The following is a 26765-nucleotide window of genomic DNA, read 5'->3' as shown; positions in this document are numbered from 1 at the left end:
GTTACGAGTATACTACTATCTCTTTATCAACCAGTGTACAGTGCGGTAGTTCACGGCTGTGGCTACCTCTGTGTCGGCAGGCAGTCCGTCCATCCATAATTGTATTATTATTATAATATATACCACCTAACCGTGGTTTTTTTTTCATTCTTTATACCGTCGTCATAGTGTCATACTAGTTGTTACGAGTATACTACTATCTCTTTATCAACCAGTGTACAGTGCGGTAGTTCACGGCTGTGGCTACCTCTGTGTCGGCAGTCGGCAGGCAGTCCGTCCATCCATAATTGTATTATTATTATAATATATACCACCTAACCGTGGTTTTTTTTCCATTCTTTATACCGTCGTCATAGTGTCATACTAGTTGTTACGAGTATACTACTATCTCTTTATCAACCAGTGTACAGTGCGGTAGTTCACGGCTGTGGCTACCTCTGTGTCGGCAGTCGGCAGGCAGTCCGTCCATCCATAATTGTATTATTATTATAATATATACCACCTAACCGTGGTTTTTTTTCCATTCTTTATACCGTCGTCATAGTGTCATACTAGTTGTTACGAGTATACTACTATCTCTTTATCAACCAGTGTACAGTGCGGTAGTTCACAGCTGTGGCTACCTCTGTGTCGGCAGTCGGCAGGCAGTCCGTCCATCCATAATTGTATTATTATTATAATATATACCACCTAACCGTGGTTTTTTTTTCATTCTTTATACCGTCATAGTGTCATACTAGTTGTTACGAGTATACTACTATCTCTTTATCAACCAGTGTACAGTGCGGTAGTTCACGGCTGTGGCTACCTCTGTGTCGGCAGTCGGCAGGCAGTCCGTCCATCCATAATTGTATTATTATTATAATATATACCACCTAACCGTGGTTTTTTTTCCATTCTTTATACCGTCGTCATAGTGTCATACTAGTTGTTACGAGTATACTACTATCTCTTTATCAACCAGTGTACAGTGCGGTAGTTCACGGCTGTGGCTACCTCTGTGTCGGCAGTCGGCAGGCAGTCCGTCCATCCATAATTGTATTATTATTATAATATATACCACCTAACCGTGGTTTTTTTTCCATTCTTTATACCGTCGTCATAGTGTCATACTAGTTGTTACGAGTATACTACTATCTCTTTATCAACCAGTGTACAGTGCGGTAGTTCACGGCTGTGGCTACCTCTGTGTCGGCAGTCGGCAGGCAGTCCGTCCATCCATAATTGTATTATTATTATAATATATACCACCTAACCGTGGTTTTTTTTTCATTCTTTATACCGTCGTCATAGTGTCATACTAGTTGTTACGAGTATACTACTATCTCTTTATCAACCAGTGTACAGTGCGGTAGTTCACGGCTGTGGCTACCTCTGTGTCGGCAGTCGGCAGGCAGTCCGTCCATCCATAATTGTATTATTATTATAATATATACCACCTAACCGTGGTTTTTTTTCCATTCTTTATACCGTCGTCATAGTGTCATACTAGTTGTTACGAGTATACTACTATCTCTTTATCAACCAGTGTACAGTGCGGTAGTTCACGGCTGTGGCTACCTCTGTGTCGGCAGTCGGCAGGCAGTCCGTCCATCCATAATTGTATTATTATTATAATATATACCACCTAACTGTGGTTTTTTTTCCATTCTTTATACCGTCGTCATAGTGTCATACTAGTTGTTACGAGTATACTACTATCTCTTTATCAACCAGTGTACAGTGCGGTAGTTCACGGCTGTGGCTACCTCTGTGTCGGCAGTCGGCAGGCAGTCCGTCCATCCATAATTGTATTATTATTATAATATATACCACCTAACCGTGGTTTTTTTTCCATTCTTTATACCTTCGTCATAGTGTCATACTAGTTGTTACGAGTATACTACTATCTCTTTATCAACCAGTGTACAGTGCGGTAGTTCACGGCTGTGGCTACCTCTGTGTCGGCAGTCGGCAGGCAGTCCGTCCATCCATAATTGTATTATTATTATAATATATACCACCTAACCGTGGTTTTTTTATACCACCTAACCGTGGCAGTCCGTCCATAATTGTATACTAGTAAACTATCCAATCCATCCATCTCCATTGTTTACCTGAGGTGCCTTTTAGTTCTGCCTATAAAATATGGAGAACAAAAAAGTTGAGGTTCCAAAATTAGGGAAAGATCAAGATCCACTTCCACCTCGTGCTGAAGCTGCTGCCACTAGTCATGGCCGAGACGATGAAATGCCAGCAACGTCGTCTGCCAAGGCCGATGCCCAATGTCATAGTACAGAGCATGTCAAATCCAAAACACCAAATATCAGAAAAAAAAGGACTCCAAAACCTAAAATAAAATTGTCGGAGGAGAAGCGTAAACTTGCCAATATGCCATTTACCACACGGAGTGGCAAGGAACGGCTGAGGCCCTGGCCTATGTTCATGGCTAGTGGTTCAGCTTCACATGAGGATGGAAGCACTCAGCCTCTCGCTAGAAAACTGAAAAGACTCAAGCTGACAAAAGCACCGCAAAGAACTGTGCGTTCTTTGAAATCCCAAATCCACAAGGAGAGTCCAATTGTGTCGTTTGCGATGCCTGACCTTCCCAACACTGGACGTGAAGAGCATGCGCCTTCCACTATTTGCATGCCCCCTGCAAGTGCTGGAAGGAGCACCCGCAGTCCAGTTCCTGATAGTCAGATTGAAGATGTCAGTGTTGAAGTACACCAGGATGAGGAGGATATGGGTGTTGCTGGCGCTGGGGAGGAAATTGACCAGGAGGATTCTGATGGTGAGGTGGTTTGTTTAAGTCAGGCACCCGGGGAGACACCTGTTGTCCGTGGGAGGAATATGGCCGTTGACATGCCAGGTGAAAATACCAAAAAAATCAGCTCTTCGGTGTGGAGGTATTTCACCAGAAATGCGGACAACAGGTGTCAAGCCGTGTGTTCCCTTTGTCAAGCTGTAATAAGTAGGGGTAAGGACGTTAACCACCTCGGAACATCCTCCCTTATACGTCACCTGCAGCGCATTCATAATAAGTCAGTGACAAGTTCAAAAACTTTGGGTGACAGCGGAAGCAGTCCACTGACCAGTAAATCCCTTACTCTTGTAACCAAGCTCACGCAAACCACCCCACCAACTCCCTCAGTGTCAATTTCCTCCTTCCCCAGGAATGCCAATAGTCCTGCAGGCCATGTCACTGGCAAGTCTGACGAGTCCTTTCCTGCCTGGGATTCCTCCGATGCATCCTTGCGTGTAACGCCTACTGCTGCTGGCGCTGCTGTTGTTGCCGCTGGGAGTCGATGGTCATCCCAGAGGGGAAGTCGTAAGCCCACTTGTACTACTTCCAGTAAGCAATTGACTGTTCAACAGTCCTTTGCGAGGAAGATGAAATATCACAGCAGTCATCCTACTGCAAAGCGGATAACTGAGTCCTTGACAACTATGTTGGTGTTAGACGTGCGTCCGGTATCCGCCGTTAGTTCACAGGGAACTAGACAATTTATTGAGGCAGTGTGCCCCCGTTACCAAATACCATCTAGGTTCCACTTCTCTAGGCAGGCGATACCGAGAATGTACACGGACGTCAGAAAAAGACTCACCAGTGTCCTAAAAAATGCAGTTGTACCCAATGTCCACTTAACCACGGACATGTGGACAAGTGGAGCAGGGCAGGGTCAGGACTATATGACTGTGACAGCCCACTGGGTAGATGTATGGACTCCCGCCGCAAGAACAGCAGCGGCGGCACCAGTAGCAGCATCTCGCAAACGCCAACTCTTTCCTAGGCAGGCTACGCTTTGTATCACCGCTTTCCAGAATACGCACACAGCTGAAAACCTCTTACGGCAACTGAGGAAGATCATCGCGGAATGGCTTACCCCAATTGGACTCTCCTGTGGATTTGTGGCATCGGACAACGCCAGCAATATTGTGTGTGCATTAAATATGGGCAAATTCCAGCACGTCCCATGTTTTGCACATACCTTGAATTTGGTGGTGCAGAATTTTTTAAAAAACGACAGGGGCGTGCAAGAGATGCTGTCGGTGGCCAGAAAAATTGCGGGACACTTTCGGCGTACAGGCACCACGTACAGAAGACTGGAGCACCACCAAAAACTACTGAACCTGCCCTGCCATCATCTGAAGCAAGAAGTGGTAACGAGGTGGAATTCAACCCTCTATATGCTTCAGAGGTTGGAGGAGCAGCAAAAGGCCATTCAAGCCTATACAATTGAGCACGATATAGGAGATGGAATGCACCTGTCTCAAGTGCAGTGGAGAATGATTTCAACGTTGTGCAAGGTTCTGATGCCCTTTGAACTTGCCACACGTGAAGTCAGTTCAGACACTGCCAGCCTGAGTCAGGTCATTCCCCTCATCAGGCTTTTGCAGAAGAAGCTGGAGGCATTGAAGAAGGAGCTAACACGGAGCGATTCTGCTAGGCATGTGGGACTTGTGGATGCAGCCCTTAATTCGCTTAACAAGGATTCACGGGTGGTCAATCTGTTGAAATCAGAGCACTACATTTTGGCCACCGTGCTCGATCCTAGATTTAAAGCCTACCTTGGATCTCTCTTTCCGGCAGACACAGGTCTGCTGGGGTTGAAAGACCTGCTGGTGACAAAATTGTCAAGTCAAGCGGAACGCGACCTGTCAACATCTCCTCCTTCACATTCTCCCGCAACTGGGGATGCGAGGAAAAGGCTCAGAATTCCGAGCCCACCCGCTGGCGGTGATGCAGGGCAGTCTGGAGCGACTGCTGATGCTGACATCTGGTCCGGACTGAAGGACCTGACAACGATTACGGACATGTTGTCTACTGTCACTGCATATGATTCTCTCAACATTGATAGAATGGTGGAGGATTATATGAGTGACCGCATCCAAGTAGGCACGTCACACAGTCCGTACTTATACTGGCAGGAAAAAGAGGCAATTTGGAGGCCCTTGCACAAACTGGCTTTATTCTACCTAAGTTGCCCTCCCACAAGTGTGTACTCCGAAAGAGTGTTTAGTGCCGCCGCTCACCTTGTCAGCAATCGGCGTACGAGGTTACATCCAGAAAATGTGGAGAAGATGATGTTCATTAAAATGAATTATAATCAATTCCTCCGCGGAGACATTGACCAGCAGCAATTGCCTCCACAAAGTACACAGGGAGCTGAGATGGTGGATTCCAGTGGGGACGAATTGATAATCTGTGAGGAGGGGGATGTACACGGTGATATATCAGAGGGTGAAGATGAGGTGGACATCTTGCCTCTGTAGAGCCAGTTTGTGCAAGGAGAGATTAATTGCTTCTTTTTTGGGGGGGGTCCAAACCAACCCGTCATATCAGTCACAGTCGTGTGGCAGACCCTGTCACTGAAATGATGGGTTGGTTAAAGTGTGCATGTCCTGTTTTGTTTATACAACATAAGGGTGGGTGGGAGGGCCCAAGGATAATTCCATCTTGCACCTCTTTTTTCTTTTCTTTTTCTTTGCATCATGTGCTGATTGGGGAGGGTTTTTTGGAAGGGACATCCTGCGTGACACTGCAGTGCCACTCCTAGATGGGCCCGGTGTTTGTGTCGGCCACTAGGGTCGCTAATCTTACTCACACAGCTACCTCATTGCGCCTCTTTTTTTCTTTGCGTCATGTGCTGTTTGGGGAGGGTTTTTTGGAAGGGACATCCTGCGTGACACTGCAGTGCCACTCCTAGATGTGCCCGGTGTTTGTGTCGGCCACTAGGGTCGCTAATCTTACTCACACAGTCAGCTACCTCATTGCGCCTCTTTTTTTCTTTGCGTCATGTGCTGTTTGGGGAGGGTTTTTTGGAAGGGCCATCCTGCGTGACACTGCAGTGCCACTCCTAGATGGGCCCGGTGTTTGTGTCGGCCACTAGGGTCGCTAATCTTACTCACACAGCTACCTCATTGCGCCTCTTTTTTTCTTTGCGTCATGTGCTGTTTGGGGAGGGTTTTTTGGAAGGGACATCCTGCGTGACACTGCAGTGCCACTCCTAGATGGGCCCGGTGTTTGTGTCGGCCACTAGGGTCGCTTATCTTACTCACACAGCGACCTCGGTGCAAATTTTAGGACTAAAAATAATATTGTGAGGTGTGATGTGTTCAGAATAGGCTGAAAATGAGTGTAAATTATGTTTTTTGAGGTTAATAATACTTTGGGATCAAAATGACCCCCAAATTCTATGATTTAAGCTGTTTTTTAGGGTTTTTTGAAAAAAACACCCGAATCCAAAACACACCCGAATCCGACAAAAATAATTCGGTGAGGTTTTGCCAAAACGCGTTCGAACCCAAAACACGGCCGCGGAACCGAACCCAAAACCAAAACACAAAACCCGAAAAATTTCAGGCGCTCATCTCTAGTTGTTACGAGTATACTACTATCTCTTTATCAACCAGTGTACAGTGCGGTAGTTCACGGCTGTGGCTACCTCTGTGTCGGCAGTCGGCAGGCAGTCCGTCCATCCATAATTGTATTATTATTATAATATATACCACCTAACCGTGGTTTTTTTTTCATTCTTTATACCGTCGTCATAGTGTCATACTAGTTGTTACGAGTATACTACTATCTCTTTATCAACCAGTGTACAGTGCGGTAGTTCACGGCTGTGGCTACCTCTGTGTCGGCAGTCGGCAGGGAGTCCGTCCATCCATAATTGTATTATTATTATAATATATACCACCTAACTGTGGTATTTTTTTTTCTTTCTTTATACCGTCGTCATAGTGTCATACTAGTTGTTACGAGTATACTACTATCTCTTTATCAACCAGTGTACAGTGCGGTAGTTCACGGCTGTGGCTACCTCTGTGTCGGCAGTCGGCAGGCAGTCCGTCCATCCATAATTGTATTATTATTATAATATATACCACCTAACCGTGGTTTTTTTTTCATTCTTTATACCGTCATAGTGTCATACTAGTTGTTACGAGTATACTACTATCTCTTTATCAACCAGTGTACAGTGCGGTAGTTCACGGCTGTGGCTACCTCTGTGTCGGCAGTCGGCAGGCAGTCCGTCCATCCATAATTGTATTATTATTATAATATATACCACCTAACCGTGGTTTTTTTTTCATTCTTTATACCGTCGTCATAGTGTCATACTAGTTGTTACGAGTATACTACTATCTCTTTATCAACCAGTGTACAGTGCGGTAGTTCACGGCTGTGGCTACCTCTGTGTCGGCAGTCGGCAGGCAGTCCGTCCATCCATAATTGTATTATTATTATAATATATACCACCTAACCGTGGTTTTTTTTTCATTCTTTATACCGTCGTCATAGTGTCATACTAGTTGTTACGAGTATACTACTATCTCTTTATCAACCAGTGTACCGTGCGGTAGTTCACGGCTGTGGCTACCTCTGTGTCGGCAGTCGGCAGGCAGTCCGTCCATCCATAATTGTATTATTATTATAATATATACCACCTAACCGTGGTTTTTTTTTCATTCTTTATACCGTCGTCATAGTGTCATACTAGTTGTTACGAGTATACTACTATCTCTTTATCAACCAGTGTACAGTGCGGTAGTTCACGGCTGTGGCTACCTCTGTGTCGGCAGTCGGCAGGCAGTCCGTCCATCCATAATTGTATTATTATTATAATATATACCACCTAACCGTGGTTTTTTTTTCATTCTTTATACCGTCGTCATAGTGTCATACTAGTTGTTACGAGTATACTACTATCTCTTTATCAACCAGTGTACAGTGCGGTAGTTCACGGCTGTGGCTACCTCTGTGTCGGCAGTCGGCAGGCAGTCCGTCCATCCATAATTGTATTATTATTATAATATATACCACCTAACCGTGGTTTTTTTTTCATTCTTTATACCGTCGTCATAGTGTCATACTAGTTGTTACGAGTATACTACTATCTCTTTATCAACCAGTGTACAGTGCGGTAGTTCACGGCTGTGGCTACCTCTGTGTCGGCAGTCGGCAGGCAGTCCGTCCATCCATAATTGTATTATTATTATAATATATACCACCTAACCGTGGTTTTTTTTTCATTCTTTATACCGTCGTCATAGTGTCATACTAGTTGTTACGAGTATACTACTATCTCTTTATCAACCAGTGTACAGTGCGGTAGTTCACGGCTGTGGCTACCTCTGTGTCGGCAGTCGGCAGGCAGTCCGTCCATCCATAATTGTATTATTATTATAATATATACCACCTAACCGTGGTTTTTTTTTCATTCTTTATACCGTCGTCATAGTGTCATACTAGTTGTTACGAGTATACTACTATCTCTTTATCAACCAGTGTACAGTGCGGTAGTTCACGGCTGTGGCTACCTCTGTGTCGGCAGTCGGCAGGCAGTCCGTCCATCCATAATTGTATTATTATTATAATATATACCACCTAACCGTGGTTTTTTTTTCTTTCTTTATACCGTCGTCATAGTGTCATACTAGTTGTTACGAGTATACTACTATCTCTTTATCAACCAGTGTACAGTGCGGTAGTTCACGGCTGTGGCTACCTCTGTGTCGGCAGTCGGCAGGCAGTCCGTCCATCCATAATTGTATTATTATTATAATATATACCACCTAACCGTGGTTTTTTTTTCATTCTTTATACCGTCGTCATAGTGTCATACTAGTTGTTACGAGTATACTACTATCTCTTTATCAACCAGTGTACAGTGCGGTAGTTCACGGCTGTGGCTACCTCTGTGTCGGCAGTCGGCAGGCAGTCCGTCCATCCATAATTGTATTATTATTATAATATATACCACCTAACCGTGGTATTTTTTTTTCTTTCTTTATACCGTCGTCATAGTGTCATACTAGTTGTTACGAGTATACTACTATCTCTTTATCAACCAGTGTACAGTGCGGTAGTTCACGGCTGTGGCTACCTCTGTGTCGGCAGTCGGCAGGCAGTCCGTCCATCCATAATTGTATTATTATTATAATATATACCACCTAACCGTGGTTTTTTTATACCACCTAACCGTGGCAGTCCGTCCATAATTGTATACTAGTATCCAATCCATCCATCTCCATTGTTTACCTGAGGTGCCTTTTAGTTCTGCCTATAAAATATGGAGAACAAAAAAGTTGAGGTTCCAAAATTAGGGAAAGATCAAGATCCACTTCCACCTCGTGCTGAAGCTGCTGCCACTAGTCATGGCCGAGACGATGAAATGCCAGCAACGTCGTCTGCCAAGGCCGATGCCCAATGTCATAGTACAGAGCATGTCAAATCCAAAACACCAAATATCAGAAAAAAAAGGACTCCAAAACCTAAACTAAAATTGTCGGAGGAGAAGCGTAAACTTGCCAATATGCCATTTACCACACGGAGTGGCAAGGAACGGCTGAGGCCCTGGCCTATGTTCATGGCTAGTGGTTCAGCTTCACATGAGGATGGAAGCACTCAGCCTCTCGCTAGAAAAATGAAACGACTCAAGCTGGCAAAAGCACAGCAAAGAACTGTGCGTTCTTCGAAATCCCAAATCCACAAGGAGAGTCCAATTGTGTCGGTTGCGATGCCTGACCTTCCCAACACTGGATGTGAAGAGCATGCGCCTTCCACCATTTGCACGCCCCCTGCAAGTGCTGGAAGGAGCACCCGCAGTCCAGTTCCTGATAGTGAGATTGAAGATGTCAGTGTTGAAGTCCACCAGGATGAGGAGGATATGGGTGTTGCTGGCGCTGGGGAGGAAATTGACAAGGAGGATTCTGATGGTGAGGTGGTTTGTTTAAGTCAGGCACCCGGGGAGACACCTGTTGTCCGTGGGACGAATATGGCCGTTGACATGCCAGGTGAAAATACCAAAAAAATCAGCTCTTCGGTGTGGAGGTATTTCACCAGAAATGCGGACAACAGGTGTCAAGCCGTGTGTTCCCTTTGTCAAGCTGTAATAAGTAGGGGTAAGGACGTTAACCACCTCGGAACATCCTCCCTTATACGTCACCTGCAGCGCATTCATAATAAGTCAGTGACAAGTTCAAAAACTTTGGGTGACAGCGGAAGCACTCCACTGACCAGTAAATCCCTTCCTCTTGTAACCAAGCTCATGCAAACCACCCCACCAACTCCCTCAGTGTCAATTTCCTCCTTCCCCAGGAATGCCAATAGTCCTGCAGGCCATGTCACTGGCAATTCTGACGATTCCTCTCCTGCCTGGGATTCCTCCGATGCATCCTTGCGTGTAACGCCTACTGCTGCTGGCGCTGCTGTTGTTGCTGCTGGGAGTCGATGGTCATCCCAGAGAGGAAGTCGTAAGACCACTTTTACTACTTCCACCAAGCAATTGACTGTCCAACAGTCATTTGCGAGGAAGATTAAATATCACAGCAGTCATCCTACTGCAAAGCGGATAACTGAGGCCTTGACATCCTGGGTGGTGAGAAACGTGGTTCCGGTATCCATCATTACTGCAGAGCCAACTAAAGACTTGTTGGAGGTACTGTGTCCCCGGTACCAAATACCATCTAGGTTCCATTTCTCTAGGGTTGCGATACCGAAAATGTACACAGACCTCAGAAAAAGAGTCACCAGTGTCCTAAAAAATGCAGCTGTACCCAATGTCCACTTAACCACGGACATGTGGACAAGTGGAGCAGGGCAGGGTCAGGACTATATGACTGTGACAGCCCACTGGGTAGATGTATGGACTCCCGCCGCAAGAACAGCAGCGGCGGCACCAGTAGCAGCATCTCGCAAACGCCAACTCGTTCCTAGGCAGGCTACGCTTTGTATCACCGGTTTCCAGAATACGCACACAGCTGAAAACCTCTTACGGCAACTGAGGAAGATCATCGCGGAATGGCTTACCCCAATTGGACTCTCCTGTGGATTTGTGGCATCGGACAACGCCAGCAATATTGTGCGTGCATTACATCTGGGCAAATTCCAGCACGTCCCATGTTTTGCACATACCTTGAATTTGGTGGTGCAGAATTTTTTAAAAAACGACAGGGGCGTGCAAGAGATGCTGTCGGTGGCCAGAAAAATTGCGGGACACTTTCGGCGTACAGGCAGCACGTACAGAAGACTGGAGCACCACCAAAAACGCCTGAACCTGCCCTGCCATCATCTGAAGCAGGAGGTGGTAACGAGGTGGAATTCAACCCTCTATATGCTTCAGAGGTTGGAGGAGCAGCAAAAGGCCATTCAAGCCTATACAACTGACCACGATATAGGAGGTGGAATGCACCTGTCTCAAGCGCAGTGGAGAATGATTTCAACGTTGTGCAAGGTTCTGCAACCTTTTGAACTTGCCACACGTGAAGTCAGTTCAGACACTGCCAGCCTGAGTCAGGTCATTCCCCTCATCAGGCTTTTGCAGAAGAAGCTGGAGACATTGAAGGAGGAGCTAAGACAGAGCGATTCCGCTAGGCATGTGGGACTTGTGGATGGAGCCCTTAATTCGCTTAACAAGGATTCACGGGTGGTCAATCTGTTGAAATCAGAGCACTACATTTTGGCCACCGTGCTCGATCCTAGATTTAAAACCTACCTTGGATCTCTCTTTCCGGCGCACACAAGTCTGCTGGGTTTCAAAGACCTGCTGGTGAGAAAATTGTCAAGTCAAGCGGAACGCGACCTGTCAACATCTCCTCCTTCACATTCTCCCGCAACTGGGGCTGCGAGGAAAAGGCTCAGAATTCCGAGCCCACCCGCTGGCGGTGATGCAGGGCAGTCTGGAGCGACTGCTGATGCTGACATCTGGTCCGGACTGAAGGACCTGACAACCATTACGGACATGTCGTCTACTGTCACTGCATATGATTCTATCACCATTGATAGAATGGTGGAGGATTATATGAGTGACCGCATCCAAGTAGGCACGTCACACAGTCCGTACTTATACTGGCAGGAAAAAGAGGCAATTTGGAGGCCCTTGCACAAACTGGCTTTATTCTACCTAAGTTGCCCTCCCACAAGTGTGTACTCCGAAAGAGTGTTTAGTGCCGCCGCTCACCTTGTCAGCAATCGGCGTACGAGGTTACATCCAGAAAATGTGGAGAAGATGATGTTCATTAAAATGAATTATAATCAATTCCTCCGCGGAGACATTGACCAGCAGCAATTGCCTCCACAAAGTACACAGGGAGCTGACATGGTGGATTCCAGTGGGGACGAATTGATAATCTGTGAGGAGGGGGATGTACACGGTGATATATCGGAGGATGATGATGAGGTGGACATCTTGCCTCTGTAGAGCCAGTTTGTGCAAGGAGAGATTAATTGCTTCTTTTTTGGTGGGGGTCCAAACCAACCCGTCATTTCAGTCACAGTCGTGTGGCAGACCCTGTCACTGAAATGAGGGGTTGGTTAAAGTGTGCATGTCCTGTTTTGTTTATACAACATAAGGGTGGGTGGGAAGGGCCCAAGGACAATTCCATCTTGCACCTCTTTTTCTTTTATTTTTCTTTGCGTCATGTGCTGTTTGGGGAGGGTTTTTTGGAAGGGACATCCTGCGTGACACTGCAGTGCCACTCCTAGATGGGCCCGGTGTTTGTGTCGGCCACTAGGGTCGCTTATCTTTCTCACACAGCTACCTCATTGCGCCTCTTTTTTTCTTTGCGTCATGTGCTGTTTGGGGAGGGTTTTTTGGAAGGGACATCCTGCGTGACACTGCAGTGCCACTCCTAGATGGGCCCGGTGTTTGTGTCGGCCACTAGGGTCGCTTATCTTTCTCACACAGTCAGCTACCTCATTGCGCCTCTTTTTTTCTTTGCGTCATGTGCTGTTTGGGGAGGGTTTTTTGGAAGGGACATCCTGCGTGACACTGCAGTGCCACTCCTAGATGGGCCCGGTGTTTGTGTCGGCCACTAGGGTCGCTAATCTTACTCACACAGCTACCTCATTGCGCCTCTTTTTTTCTTTGCGTCATGTGCTGTTTGGGGAGGGTTTTTTGGAAGGGACATCCTGCGTGACACTGCAGTGCCACTCCTAGATGGGCCCGGTGTTTGTGTCGGCCACTAGGGTCGCTTATCTTTCTCACACAGTCAGCTACCTCATTGCGCCTCTTTTTTTCTTTGTGTCATGTGCTGTTTGGGGAGGGTTTTTTGGAAGGGACATCCTGCGTGACACTGCAGTGCCACTCCTAGATGGGCCCGGTGTTTGTGTCGGCCACTAGGGTCGCTTATCTTTCTCACACAGTCAGCTACCTCATTGCGCCTCTTTTTTTCTTTGCGTCATGTGCTGTTTGGGGAGGGTTTTTTGGAAGGGACATCCTGCGTGACACTGCAGTGCCACTCCTAGATGGGCCCGGTGTTTGTGTCGGCCACTAGGGTCGCTAATCTTACTCACACAGCTACCTCATTGCGCCTCTTTTTTTCTTTGCGTCATGTGCTGTTTGGGGAGGGTTTTTTGGAAGGGACATCCTGCGTGACACTGCAGTGCCACTCCTAGATGGGCCCGGTGTTTGTGTCGGCCACTAGGGTCGCTTATCTTACTCACACAGCGACCTCGGTGCAAATTTTAGGACTAAAAATAATATTGTGAGGTGTGATGTGTTCAGAATAGGCTGAAAATGAGTGTAAATTATGTTTTTTGAGGTTAATAATACTTTGGGATCAAAATTACCCCCAAATTCTATGATTTAAGCTGTTTTTTAGGGTTTTTTGAAAAAAACACCCGAATCCAAAACACACCCGAATCCGACAAAAAAAATTCGGTGAGGTTTTGCCAAAACGCGGTCGAACCCAAAACACGGCCGCGGAACCGAACCCAAAACCAAAACACAAAACCCGAAAAATTTCCGGCGCTCATCTCTAAGCTCCCGATTTTGACCGAGATGCAGTTTTTTCATCAAAGTGTCATCTCGGTAATTTACTAAGCAATAATCACGGCAGTGATGAGGGCATTCGTAATTTTTTGCAAGTCCAACAAAAAAATTACGAATGAATACACCATCGGTCAAATTATGCCTGTTTAGATATGAATCTCGGTCATTTACTAACCATTCGTAATTGTAATTGCTGCCGCAAAAATGCATTCGCGGCCGCGAAAAATTACAATTCGTAATTTTTTCCAAAAAAAAAACGCGCCAGCCTTTGAAAACCGCGTTTACATGTGTACTCAATTATCCATTACTCACACCTGAATGTTTGGCCCTATAAAAGTGTTTCAGGCACATTCTGAACTTCTCTCACTCTGAAATGGCGGCTGTGGTGTGTGGCAATGGTTTTTTGTTTGCTGTGGGATACCTTAGACTGCTCCATGAGGCTTCCAGGAATCAGGCCCAGGTAAGTGAACATGGTCAACAGGTTGTCCAGGTACCGCGGAGGCTGCGCCAGCCTCGTTTTTTTAGAGGGCGTTTAAACTTAAATGCATTGTCCGATGATAGGGTCATACAGATGTTCCGCCTAAATAGAAACAACATTTTCCACCTGTATGACCTTGTCAAACTGGGCATAGACCCTGAGACAGCACGCTCTCGCTCTGTCTCAGGCCTACACAAACTCCTGGCTGTGTTACACTTTATGGCTACTGGGAGCTTCCAGGCTGTGGCAGGCGACGTCATTGGTATCTCACAGCCCACCTTTTCAAGATATTTGATGCAGGTGAGTCTAAAAACACATATGCGGATATGGCTAAGTGTTGCTTCTGGAAGTTGAAACACCACAGTATTGTAGAGAATACCTAACATGACACTCACCTTAGCTTCTTTAATGTCCACTCAGGTTTTGGATGTGTTGGAGCCACACATTAAAGCCTCAATCTGCTTCCCTACCGAGGAGTCGGAGTGGAGTGCTGTCAGGGTAGCTTTCTATGAGCTTGCTGGCATGCCCAATGTGCTGGGGGCCATAGACTGCACACACGTTCAGCTGAGATCACCTAAGGGCCGCCAATATATATATACTAATAGGCATCTGGCTCAATCAACTAATGTCCAGGTGGTCTGTGATGCAAACTTAAAAATTATGAGTGTTGTTGCAGGTTACCCTGGTGCCTGCCATGACTCCTTCATCCTCAGGCAGTCATCGCTCTTCGATAAATTTGAGGAGGGACAAATGCCTGATGGCTGGCTGTTGGGTATGTTGAAAATTTTTTGTGTGTATGTCTTTTAACCACAAACTAGAGTTTGGATGAGGTGAAAGAATAATCTAACATATGTACTAATGTTGACTATATATGTTTTTTAGGTGATGGGGGTTACGGCTGCTACTCTTGGCTCCTTACTCCATTGTCCCAACCTGATTCTCCTGCTGAACACAGTTACAATCATGCACATAAGGCTATGCGGAATGTGATAGAAAGATGTTTTGGTGTGCTGAAGTCACGGTTTCGGTGTCTGGATAAATCTGCCGGCCTTTTGTTGTATAGTCCCTCAAAGGTGACTAGAATTGTGTTCTGCTGCTGTTTTCTCCATAATCTGTGTTTAAGTCAACATCTGGCACATGATGAGGGAGAAAGCAGTCAGCAAGCAGAGGAGTTAGAAACATCTGGTGACAGTGTGAGTACAAATGTAGGGAGGCAGGTACGGCAAGAAGTGATCCAGCGATATTTTTCAGGTCAGTTTTATTAGGCTGTAATTATCCTTGACTCAACACTTTGCACTACTTTCTATTGTGTGTTTTGTTCATTACTGTTTGTTGGTTATAGTGGTGTGTACATTGTGCTTAGTTTATGCTTAAAATCCATTTTCAGTCATTACCCATGAAAAACATACATACATACAGAGCAGCTTCGACAATGTTGGAGACGGACACAGGAAGTTGTGTGTTTGACAAATAAATTTTTTTTTTTTTTCAAATAACATTGTTGTTATTTTTTTCGCTTGTGTGTGCTGGGTGCTGGCTCACTGGCACGTGCTCTTGAGGAACGCCGAACAGGGGAGGTTACTGGCGTTTGGATAGGGGTCGTGGTCCCCGAGCTGGAGGTTACTTGCTGAGCTCCCATCAGAGAAATATTGCTGCTCAAATTATTTAGGCTTGCAATCAGCTGAGTGTTAGTAGCAGTGTGGCTGGCTACAATCCTGGATAAGGACTCATTCACCACTTGATTGTGTTGAATGAGCTGAACGAGTGCCTGCTGATGTCGCTGTTGCTCATCTATGATGCGGGATAAATGTGCAAGCATTTGGCTGTTGTCAGCCCTAATTTGCTCCATTGAGGTAGCCATTCGCCCTACTTGTACTATCAGTCTGCCCGAGTTGCGACTAATACGCGGTAGATGATGGGGCAGACTGGCAAGGTGTTGTGTATGTGCGGTCAGGCTGGCATTGCTTTGGGCCTGTTGGCTTGTCCAACTGGCCCAAAAATCATCAGGAATTTGGCTTGGTGGCGGAGCTTGTGCCAGTTGTGGACTGATGGATGCTTGGGGGATATCCTGCAACTGTATTGGCTGGCTTGGGTCAACAGCTGTAAGTTGCAGTGTGATGGTTGGCTGTTGTTCTTGGCCCTGCTGGTCCACGTCGGCCATCAAGCTGTGCTCTGTATGGGGTGGGCAACATGCAATGTTTATTTTTTTTAAATTTTATTCAAGGCTAATGCTACACATTACTACATTCATAATACTCCATTTTTGAATTATTAACACTTGAGTTTAATAACTTTTAATTTTTTAAAGCTATTTAAAAATATATACCAACACAGGCGCAAACATAGACAGATTTGCATAATCCTCACCTAACTAACTCCCCTCCACACCATTACACTGTTAGATTCCCTCCCCTGACCACGATATAGACTACTTACCTGTATAGTCCAGAGGAGCCGAGCAAGTAAGCCATCTACATACTGGACAGGGGCGATGTGTGAACACTATAATGTTGTGGTTTGTTTTCTAAATATTTAATTGTATTCATATTTTAGAATAATGTGCACGTGTGTGTGCTTAATTTGGAAACAAATCTGAACTTTTCTTACAAAGATGTTGTCGAGAACATCCACTAAGACCTTATATAATTTTTTTAAAACCACCTTTAGCAATTGAAGACGGAACAACACATTGCTTGTTCTTGAAAACATGTAAACTCCAAACCAACTAACAACATATTAACTGTACTGTGTATATTATTGCTTATGTGTTTAATTTCTGATTTTACTCACCAGATAACTGAGGTGATCGGGGCTCATCACTCTGAGAACTCGCCAATAGTGCCAGTGGTGGCTGGGGTGACACTGCCGAAAGTCTTCGCCTGGGTGGGGATGATGGAGCCGCAGAATCCGAGCCAAGACGCCGTGTCTTACTTGGCCTCCTGGGTAAGTGGCCCAAGCCCTGTGATGGGCGCCTTACAGGAGGTCGGCTTCCAGAAGCAGAACCTAGGTGCCCAAAAAAAATTTAATATTTTGTACTTCTATGTGTTTTCAGAATATGTGACTACAGTGAAGACTTACCTGCAATCCCAGCCTCATCCTGACTTGTCTGAGGCCTGTCTGGGCGGCTGGTCTGTGTGACTGTTGAAAAAGTTAACCAAACATTATTACCATGCTTTTGGTAAAAAGAACCACTGCAAAGCATTATTGTACTGTAACCATCTATTAGGTATTGTTTAAACAAAATCTTTAAGCTTAAGAGCTTCTAGCTTCATGATTTTGAGTTGAAGATCAAAATGTACATGATGTGGCACACAATAAATATGTTACATTTTTGATTTTTGAATCAGATATTGCAGAGATTGACTACTTGCAAATGTTTTTAAAATGTAATGTTTAAAAAATTGCCCCGATTTTCTGTTAGTTTTACAAAAATACCATTTTTTAAAAATAAAACAACACACATGTTCAAGCATTATCGCCAAAAAACAAAAAAAAAAAAACTTTAATTTACAAAAAACACTGCACATGTTTTGGCACTAAATTAAATAGAACAAATAGCCTAGGCAAGGTGAAAAAAGCACATTCTAAACACAAACACACCTTAAGGGAGCATAGGCCTGCAATATGTTTTTTTTTTAAAAATGCATCCTTTACCCTTTAAAAATGACATTATCTACATTTTACGGACATTTTAAAAACAAGATAACAAATCAAACTTACCATCCTGCGTGGGTCGGTCCGAATCCCGGACATGAGTAGCAGACACCACTTCGGCAGGAATCAATGCCCGCACAGGCTCCTCCCAGTCCCGATAGCTTACACGGAAAGGTGGCCCACCTCCGGTTTTCCGTGCCGATTTGGCCTCTTTGGCCATCTTGGCCTTGACACGCCGCTTAATATCATAAAATCGCTTGCGGCACGTGTCCTCTGTCCGCCTCACCACACCCTCACTATTCACAGCAAGTATTACTTGACCCCACAGGACAGACTTCCTGCGGGAGGACACCTTGGCAGCATCCTGACCAAACAATTGGCGATGGTGCTTCATCAGCTCACGCACCAAAGCCATGTTTTCAGCATAGCTGAACTTTATTTTTCTGCCAGTCTTGGTAGTGGTGCGTGGCTGCGGAGCCACAACACCATCACTATCACTGGAAAATACAGCAACAGGCACCCCCTCCTCCTCCTCCTCCTCACTAACCTCCTCCCTCTCACTACCCCCCTCCACCTCACTACCAGCCTCCACCTCACTACCAGCCTCCACCTCACTACCAGCCTCCACCTCACTAACCTCCGCCACCACACTGACCTCTGAGTTGGACATGACAAACAACAAAAAACACTGAAAAATCAAAACACAAAACACACTCCTCCACTACTCCTACTACACACCACACAGCCAACACACACGCTCACTCACTCACTCACAAACAATGACAAAAGACTGTAAAAAAAAAACAAGGACAAAAAAATTGACAAACTGTGAAAAAACAATACTACAAAGATCACAAGACTACTAACACACACAGTACAGCACTCAACAATCACCAAACTCCTCTCCAAATCCACCAAAAACTCCACCAAACTCACCAACTCCAAATACACCTTCCTCTCTCCTCTCCACTAGCTAAACCCACGAGGTGCGGAGTGTTTGGGGCGTTTTTATAGTAATATGCACAGACACTCCTCCTTCACGAATACAACCAATCACGGCCGCGTGACGTAAACGAAACTTAGGAGTAAAAACGCGGCAGCAAATTCCAAATCACTGCCGTAACAGACTTGTGACGCAGTCGTAAAAAAACCACAACAACGCGGCCGCGAAATAGCAAACGCGGCCGCAATCTACAGCAGAAAAGCACGAATGACATCAACATCGGAAGATACGGAAAATACGAATACGACAGCTTAGTAAATTAGTCGTAATCAATTCAAAAAGTTGCAATTTTGCACTGTCGATGTCAGTCGTGATTGAACTTGGACATGATTTAGAAAAATACGAATGTTAGTAAATTTACCCCTTGGACTGAGGCACGAAGGGCCGACCGGGGAGATTTGGTGGTAGGGGCCCATGCTTAAGAGTCCTGGGTAACCATTAGAGAGCGCATGGTCTGGGCCCCTTGCTAAATATATAAATATATATATATATATATATATAAAATAATGCTAGTACATGCATGATACTGTACCAGATTAATAACAGCACTGTACTGTAGAAAATGCACCATAGTCCTGTGCAGCCTAGTGTAACATACGTATAATGTATAATTTCATTGCACAGACTGGAACATGATCACTTGAGGAGGGGGTGGGGCCCACCGGGGGTTTCCCTGTGGGCCAGTCTGACCCTGCCTAGTAACCCTAAGAGGGGATGCGGTTATGTGACCGGCAGTTGGGAGGGGCTTCATTGCGCTCGCCCTCCCCGCCGACCATCTAAAAGCCGAGATCTTGGCGTCGGTATGGTCTCCCAACCGCCGATCAACAGAACCCAACCCCCTAAGAGTACTGTGCACTTTCATCAAGCTTGCTATTCATGCTAATAACATAGTGACTGCTAAAATAATACTTTTCTGGACTTTGTTGCTTACTAAGAAGTGTACATGCTTTTTTTAAATTGTCTTATTGCTTTTTTAAATGTATTTAACATGTGTATGTATTACTGTATTTTATATTAAATAGTTGTTCACCAGCGCTTCTGAGACTAACTACTGATAAAGGTTTAACACGTGTAGGCAGTGTCGTACTGAAGCATGGAGGGCCCACCAGGGGTATGCAGTGGTAGGGGCCCATGATTAGAGGTGTGGCAAGCCTCCAAAGGGGGTGTGGCCAGCCACCACAGAGGTTTGTCTAACCATTATATAGTACCTGGTCTGGACTCCTTGATAATTTATATAGTAATTAATGCTAGTGCATGCATGATAATGTGCCAGATTAATGACATCAATGTACTGTAGAGAATACATCATATGTATAATGTATAATTCAAGTACACAGTCTAGAACCTGATCCCTAGAGGAGGAGGGCCCTCCAGGCAGTGAGGCCTACTGGTGGTTTCCCCTGTACCCCTGTGGGCCAGTCCGAGCCTGCGTGTAGGCAACTGTGAGCAGTAGATAATCAAGTCTGTGAAATTTGCAACAACTCAAACAAACATGCATTGTAACATAAACCTCAATTAGCATTCTTCAAAGTCTCAGTGAAGTTAGCAATAATCCTTAGCAGGAAACATGCATTGCAAGATAAGCATCAATAAACATTCTGCTGAATCTGTTACTGAGTAAATAGCGATGATTCTTAGCAGAAAACGTGCATTGTAAAATGAACATCAATTAGCATTTTCCTGAGACAGTTGCAGTGAAATTAGCCATAATCCTTAGCAGAAAATACGCCTTTTTAAATGCGTATCAATGAATATCTTGTTGAAGCTGTCACTGAGCAATTATCAATAACTGTTAGCAGAAAACATGTATTTTAATATAAGCATCAATTAACATTATTCAGGGTGATTTACTGCACTGGGCTACTCCTCTGCTTTGGAGACACTTTCTTCTGGCATCAAGTTAGTTCCTGTAGGGAAACTTCATCCTCCTATGGGTCATTTGGGAGGGGTCCTTGTGGGTCCTTACAGCCAGGGATCCTCTCGCTGTGTAACCCCGCTTCAACCTCTGAAAGGTCATATCCACTTAACTCTCCCCTGGGTTACCAGTAAACTATAGTCTCTGGTATACCAATTCCTAAATAGAGGTGGTGTATCACTTAATAGCAGTGCCTTTACCCAAGTATTGGTAATGAATGGGATTACTTGGGAAAATCCATAGTTGTATATTGTGAATAGATTACCAAAGCTTTTTATGATATGCTGTAGACCTACCCATTAACATATTACTGAATCCCTTAGGTCCTCTGCCTCCACATAGGATCCTTAGCAATAAACAGATTGCAATACATAAGTTTGCCATAAGATTAATATAAATGTTAATACACAATAAACAGTTCCAGATAAAGATATGCACTTAATGCAGTTATTCACTTTCACCTTGACTACAATTATTGCAATATTCAAATTACTAGCCCTCTTACTCTACTAAAGAAGTCTCTAAAGCATGAAATCCACAAAAACTGTTACAGAAAATGGGTGTGGATCATTAGATCGACACTGTCTAGGTCGACAATGTTTAGGTCGACCACTATAGGTCGACAGGGTTGGAAGGTCGACAGGGTTTCTAGGTCGACATGTGGTAGGTCATAGGGTCGACATGAGGTTTTTGTGTTTTTTGTGTAGTTTTCTTCGTAGAGTAACCGGGAACCCCAATTAGTACACCATGTCCCCTCGCATGCTTCGAGCAAGGTGCCTCGCTCGGCTACCGATTCACTCAGCACAGATCACCATTCCAATCATAGTCCACGTGGATCGTTAAGTATGAAAGAGTTAAAAAAAAGAAAAAAATTGTGAAAAACTCATGTCGACCTTTTGACCTGTCGACCTAGCACATGTCAATCTAGAAACCCTGTCGACCTTCCAACCCTGTCGACCTAGTGACTGTCGACCTATAGTGGTCGACCTAAACATTGTCGCTCTAGACAGTGTCGATCTTCAGACCGGATCCCAGAGAAAACATAAGATATAACCATACAGATAAAATGGTGCATGGCCTTCATCACAAAACATACCCAGGAAGACTAAGAAATCTCAGTATATATAGTTTGGAGCAGAGAAGGGAAAGGGGGAACATGAATCTAGAAACTTTCAAAAATATCAAAGGTTTTAACAAGGTCTAGGAGGGAAACATTCTCCAAAAGAAGAGAAGCAAATAGAACACGAGGACATGCACTGAGACTGGAAGGAGGTAGGTTCAGGGGAACTTTGAGGAAAAATTACTTCACAGAAAGGGTAATGGACAAGTGGAATAGTCTCCCATCAGAGGTGGTAGAGGCTAAGACAGTAGAGCAATTTAAACATGCATGGGATAGACATAAGGGGTATGGGACTTATGGTCGACACCAATTATGTTGACACCCATTAGGTCAACAGCCATTGGTCGACAGTGGGTAGATCAACACAGCCATTAGTTCGGCATGAACAAGGTTGACATGAAAAAAGGTCGACATGAGATTTTTATGGGTTTTTTTGTGTGTCATTTTCTCCGTCAAGTGACCGGGAACCCCAATTAGTGCACCACGTCCCCTTGCATGACTTGCTTCACTTGCCATGCTGCGGGCAAGGTGCCTCGCTCCGCTACCTCTGCACTTGGCACAGGTTACCGTTCCCAATCGTAGTCCACGTGGATCGTACAGTATGAGAAATTCCTTTTGCATGTCAACCTTGTTCATGTCGACCTAATGGCCGTGTCAACCTATTACTAGTGTTGACCTATCCACTATCGACCTATTGGTTGTCAACCTAATTGGTGTTAACCAAGAGTCCGTATACTGACATAAGAATATCCTTACAAAGAAATAAGGATCAAATAAGGTTTGAGATAAAAAAAAATATGGTTAAAAAAAAAGGTGTGGGGGGGGGGCAGACTAGATGGTCCAAGTGGTTCTTATCTGCAGTCAAATTCTATGATATAACCATACACATGTATCCTGGAATGTTTGAGTTTCTGATTACTGCAGTATTGTTGGTGTACACGTGTGGCCTTTTGATGTGGTCATATATATTTAAATATATTCCCTTGGCAAAGGATAATTGCTTTGGCAAAAAATATTCTTCCTACTGTACGCCGCTGTAAATAATATAAGATATGCCTGTAAGTTACATTTGTAACTGCTACTAAAAGTCTGTTACACACATATATGTAGAAACTACTGCCAGTCAATTGCATAGGTACATACCTGTACAATGCCAATGTTCCAGTAACCTCTTGCCTGTTGTATGTATTCATAAAATAATTAATAAATCAGCTCTGGTGACATTTATCATAATAATAATAATAATAATAATAATAATAATAATAATAATAATTTTATTTACATAGCACTCTTTCTCCAACAGGTCTCAAGGCACTTTGCAGGCATCAAAAACAAAGCACATACTTTAATACAAAGACTAATGTAGTAATGCAGTAGTAAAAAGAAGACCTAGAGTGCACAGTAAGCATAATACATGGATGGTGCAGACATTTTGGGTAATAACTTCTATGGGTTATATATTCCATTCACAAAAGGTACCAGGTGAGGCAGCCATGTTGGGCGCACTATGTAGGATTGGCCTGGGTGAAATAGGTTATGCCTAGAAGAGATGGCACAAGATAGGTGATTCCAGCAACCTAACTCTAGGGGTAGGGACCCAACATAGTCATCAGGTCCATGTATTTTTAATCCCATCAACGAGTGAACCAGGTGAGGCAGCCATGGTGGGCGGCACACTGTTAAGGTTACACTGTGGGAGATAAGCTACTGTAAAAAAGGACCCAAGGCATACATGGGAACAGCTAACACATGTGTAGTATGATAGCAGTATGATATACCCTGTACGGATTAATCCACGGGAAGCACATCCTGCACCATGAGGAGGCATAGCAAACATCAATTGCATACGGTGGGGTGAACGTACATGGTACATGTTGGGGGTCATGAGGCAGTAAGTAGGAGAGGCCGTAGGTGGCAGAATCAACATATGGCAGATTTGCAAGCAACAAAACAAAGTCCAACAAAAGTTCTTAGAAATCAAGTGTGTGTGTCCATCTCACCTGCAACTCCAGCAGCCATGTCTTCCTCCAGCAGTGCCAGAGTCCAGGGGTCTCCACAAACAGGCGATGGCAGAGCTGTGCATGTGAAGGCAACCTGGCAGTGGAGTGACACAATGCTGATCTGTCTTCTATCGCTGCCAGTGCAGCTTCAACCATAGGAGGATATGGCCGCAGCCACTAAGCAAGTGCAGCCAGGAAGCATGCAGGCAGAAAGATGGCAGCTTTTGGTCTCATAAAAGTCCAGGATTTTACCACAACTCTTCTACAACTAGGTTACAGAATAAATAATTTCCACTTTTATATACTCCTTTACAGTATGTGTAGCTGACTCTGACAGAATGCTTTAGGAAAAATATATTAGTGTATGCTGCATGTTTGTAATCCTGTATATTCCTTGAAATGAGTTTGTGAATAATCTTATAGTTTAAGAATTTCAGATGTCTCTAATTACTTTTAACAGCTTTAGAATATAATATACCAGTGCTACTGTTTGTTAATGTGCCCTCCACTTAACTCACTAGGTTCTGTACAGGCTTTCTCAATAGTTTGGTATAGTGGGTAGTATTGCCTATGTCTGTAGCTGCAGTGTGCTGCTCCTGTAAGTAATTGTAAAATAAATAAAGTATCGTTTTTTAGACTTGAAATAATATCCCCAACAACATATCAAAAGTCTAGAAAAATCTATGAATGGGAAAGATACCATATTGGCCGCCATCTTGGATTTACTTTAGAAATCTATCAAATGCATTTATTGCTCCGATTAACTTCAAATATATACCAATTAGAAAGTTTTTTTGAACCAGGAATCATATAAAGACTTCATTTAATTTTGTTTCTATCATGTTCCATTTTTTACAAAATGTTAATAAAAAAGGTAGTCAAGTTATGAACATTGTAATGATACGGTATAAGTGTTTGAAAAATCTTGTACAAAATCATTTACATTACTTTACACTCTTTGAAAAAACTACTAACACAACTGAAACACTACTGTCATTTCTAACATATATCACTCTCCATCAGAAACACTATCGTTGTATACTTCTTCTATATTGGCATTACTGCATAGTATACCGTGACATCCACTGCAAGCAGATGAACATTCCAAACCATGTTTTCTGCATGAGCACCTTGAAGTACTACAATCTGTCTTGCATTTAAATCTTTTGATATCGAGAAGAACTGGTGGTGCTGGTTGAAGGTCAGTAAGTACTGGTAGGAGTGGACAACCCTGTAATTGCCAACTCCAATCCTCAGGTAGAAGAGATGTATTACCTTTCCAATCCTGAACTTGGTAGGAGACCCATAAGTTATGGAATTTAGCAGCAGCTGAAATTAGTGGAAGTGACTTTGCTTGAACAGCATGAACCATATTTTTGTTAGCCACCTTTGTAATGAAACATCTGTATCGTAGTTCATCCAAGGTATCATATGTCTTTCCTCCATACATTGCACCAATAACATTCTCACCGGCAGTAATTATGTCTTCTTTCAGACTTTTTGCATTGTTGAATACTTCAGCATACTTCATAAATGATGTATTTTTCATGATCTTCGTTAGACCTTTGCCTCTGCCAATCCCAAACAACTGTGACGTGGTGTCATACCCCACAATGGCATGAATAAAAAGAAAGCCGTTGCAGACATTTAATCCCAGTTGACGGCTTTGTAGTTTGAACATTCCATTGTCGGATGTTGGTTGCACCACGCTTTGGTTCTGGTTTGAATATTACTTTTTTATTCTCCATTTTGACATAGAAACACAGGAGTATCAGGACATCAGTGTAGTCTGCAATGACAACAAAATCTCTTTGTTCAGATGCACCAACTGCTGTCTGGGTGATCAGAAGGTCTGCATCTCCACGTGCATGTGTTGTCTGACATCCAACACTTTCAAAGCTTTCACTAAGCATCATCAAAAAACGCTGCTTATTTTTTTTGTTTGACAGAAAAATATCTTTCTTCATTGTCAGTTTCATGTCCATAGAAAATTAAATGTCAGGGGAACTTTTACCTTCACTTCTTCTAATGTGAGTGGCATCCTTAATGGAAGGACCATCCAAATATCCATCAAACACAATCACAACCGATTTACCATAGCTTTTAAGAATGTAGTTTGTATAGCTATTACAGATGTCTGAGAACTGCATACCAACCGACCATGATAATCGATGCAGTAAAGCACCTCAATCGAGTACATAGAGTGGATCAGAAAGTGGTGTTTCTGCTACAGCTATCTGACATTTCTCCACCTTGACCCACATGGCATTGGCCAGAGCCTATTTATTTGCTTTTCTTGGAAGGACTGAATAGCTACAACATTCATACTTGAATATGCCCCTCTTATTTATGTCCTGTTGTTCAGAAACAAAAGCAAGTCTTTGGAATAGCAATTGCGATTCAATATTGACAACATCTTCTATCCCATTGTAACAGCCTGCAAATTTTGTTTGAATGAATAGTTCCATATGTTCTGACCATGCATGTACTGGAGAATTAGATCGCCACCTTCTTTTGCTTTGTCAACATTGACATTACCATGAGCAACCACTCCTGATGTCAAGCTGCGCAAAGGTTCATCAGTGGTGAATGGGCTTCGATCCAATAGAAATGTCAAGATTTTCCTGGTTTCTAAGCAGTCTCTTGTCTTCCTGGTGTATGAAGCTTCTTTGAGCTGTTCACTTGTATTATACATGACAGTAGTAAACTCTTGCATGGTATTGTTGACCTCTGTGCATGGAATCATGGATTGAACCCATACTCGTCGCTGTGCTTCTGTCATTCCAGTCCCTCTAGTTGACCCTCCTGTACATTTGATGCTTCTCATCAGTGCCT

General features: G+C 44.0%; 1 protein-coding gene across 3 annotated transcripts in view; it reads right to left on the bottom strand.

Moving 5' to 3' along the window:
• Positions 1–26765, bottom strand: part of LOC134927740 (uncharacterized) — a 329420-nt gene that overhangs the window by 14832 nt on the left and 287823 nt on the right. For 2 of the 3 annotated variants that reach the window (XM_063922637.1, XM_063922638.1), the window contains exons 5-7: positions 17317–17376; positions 17029–17241; positions 15389–16410 (exon numbers count right to left, since the gene is read on the bottom strand). The exons of the other annotated variant lie outside the window; for it this stretch is intronic. In XM_063922637.1, coding sequence (XP_063778707.1) covers positions 15743–16410; positions 17029–17241; positions 17317–17376 — 941 coding nt within the window. In that variant the 3' untranslated portion in view covers positions 15389–15742. Of the gene's footprint in view, positions 1–15388; positions 16411–17028; positions 17242–17316; positions 17377–26765 lie in introns of those variants that run through there. 3 annotated transcript variants of the gene reach the window in all.

Source organism: Pseudophryne corroboree, chromosome 5 (genome assembly GCF_028390025.1).
Source record: "Pseudophryne corroboree isolate aPseCor3 chromosome 5, aPseCor3.hap2, whole genome shotgun sequence".
Taxonomy (NCBI): domain Eukaryota; kingdom Metazoa; phylum Chordata; class Amphibia; order Anura; family Myobatrachidae; genus Pseudophryne; species Pseudophryne corroboree.
The sequence above is the reverse complement of the archived record's forward strand: the minus strand, read 5'-3'. Positions and strand labels throughout refer to the sequence as shown.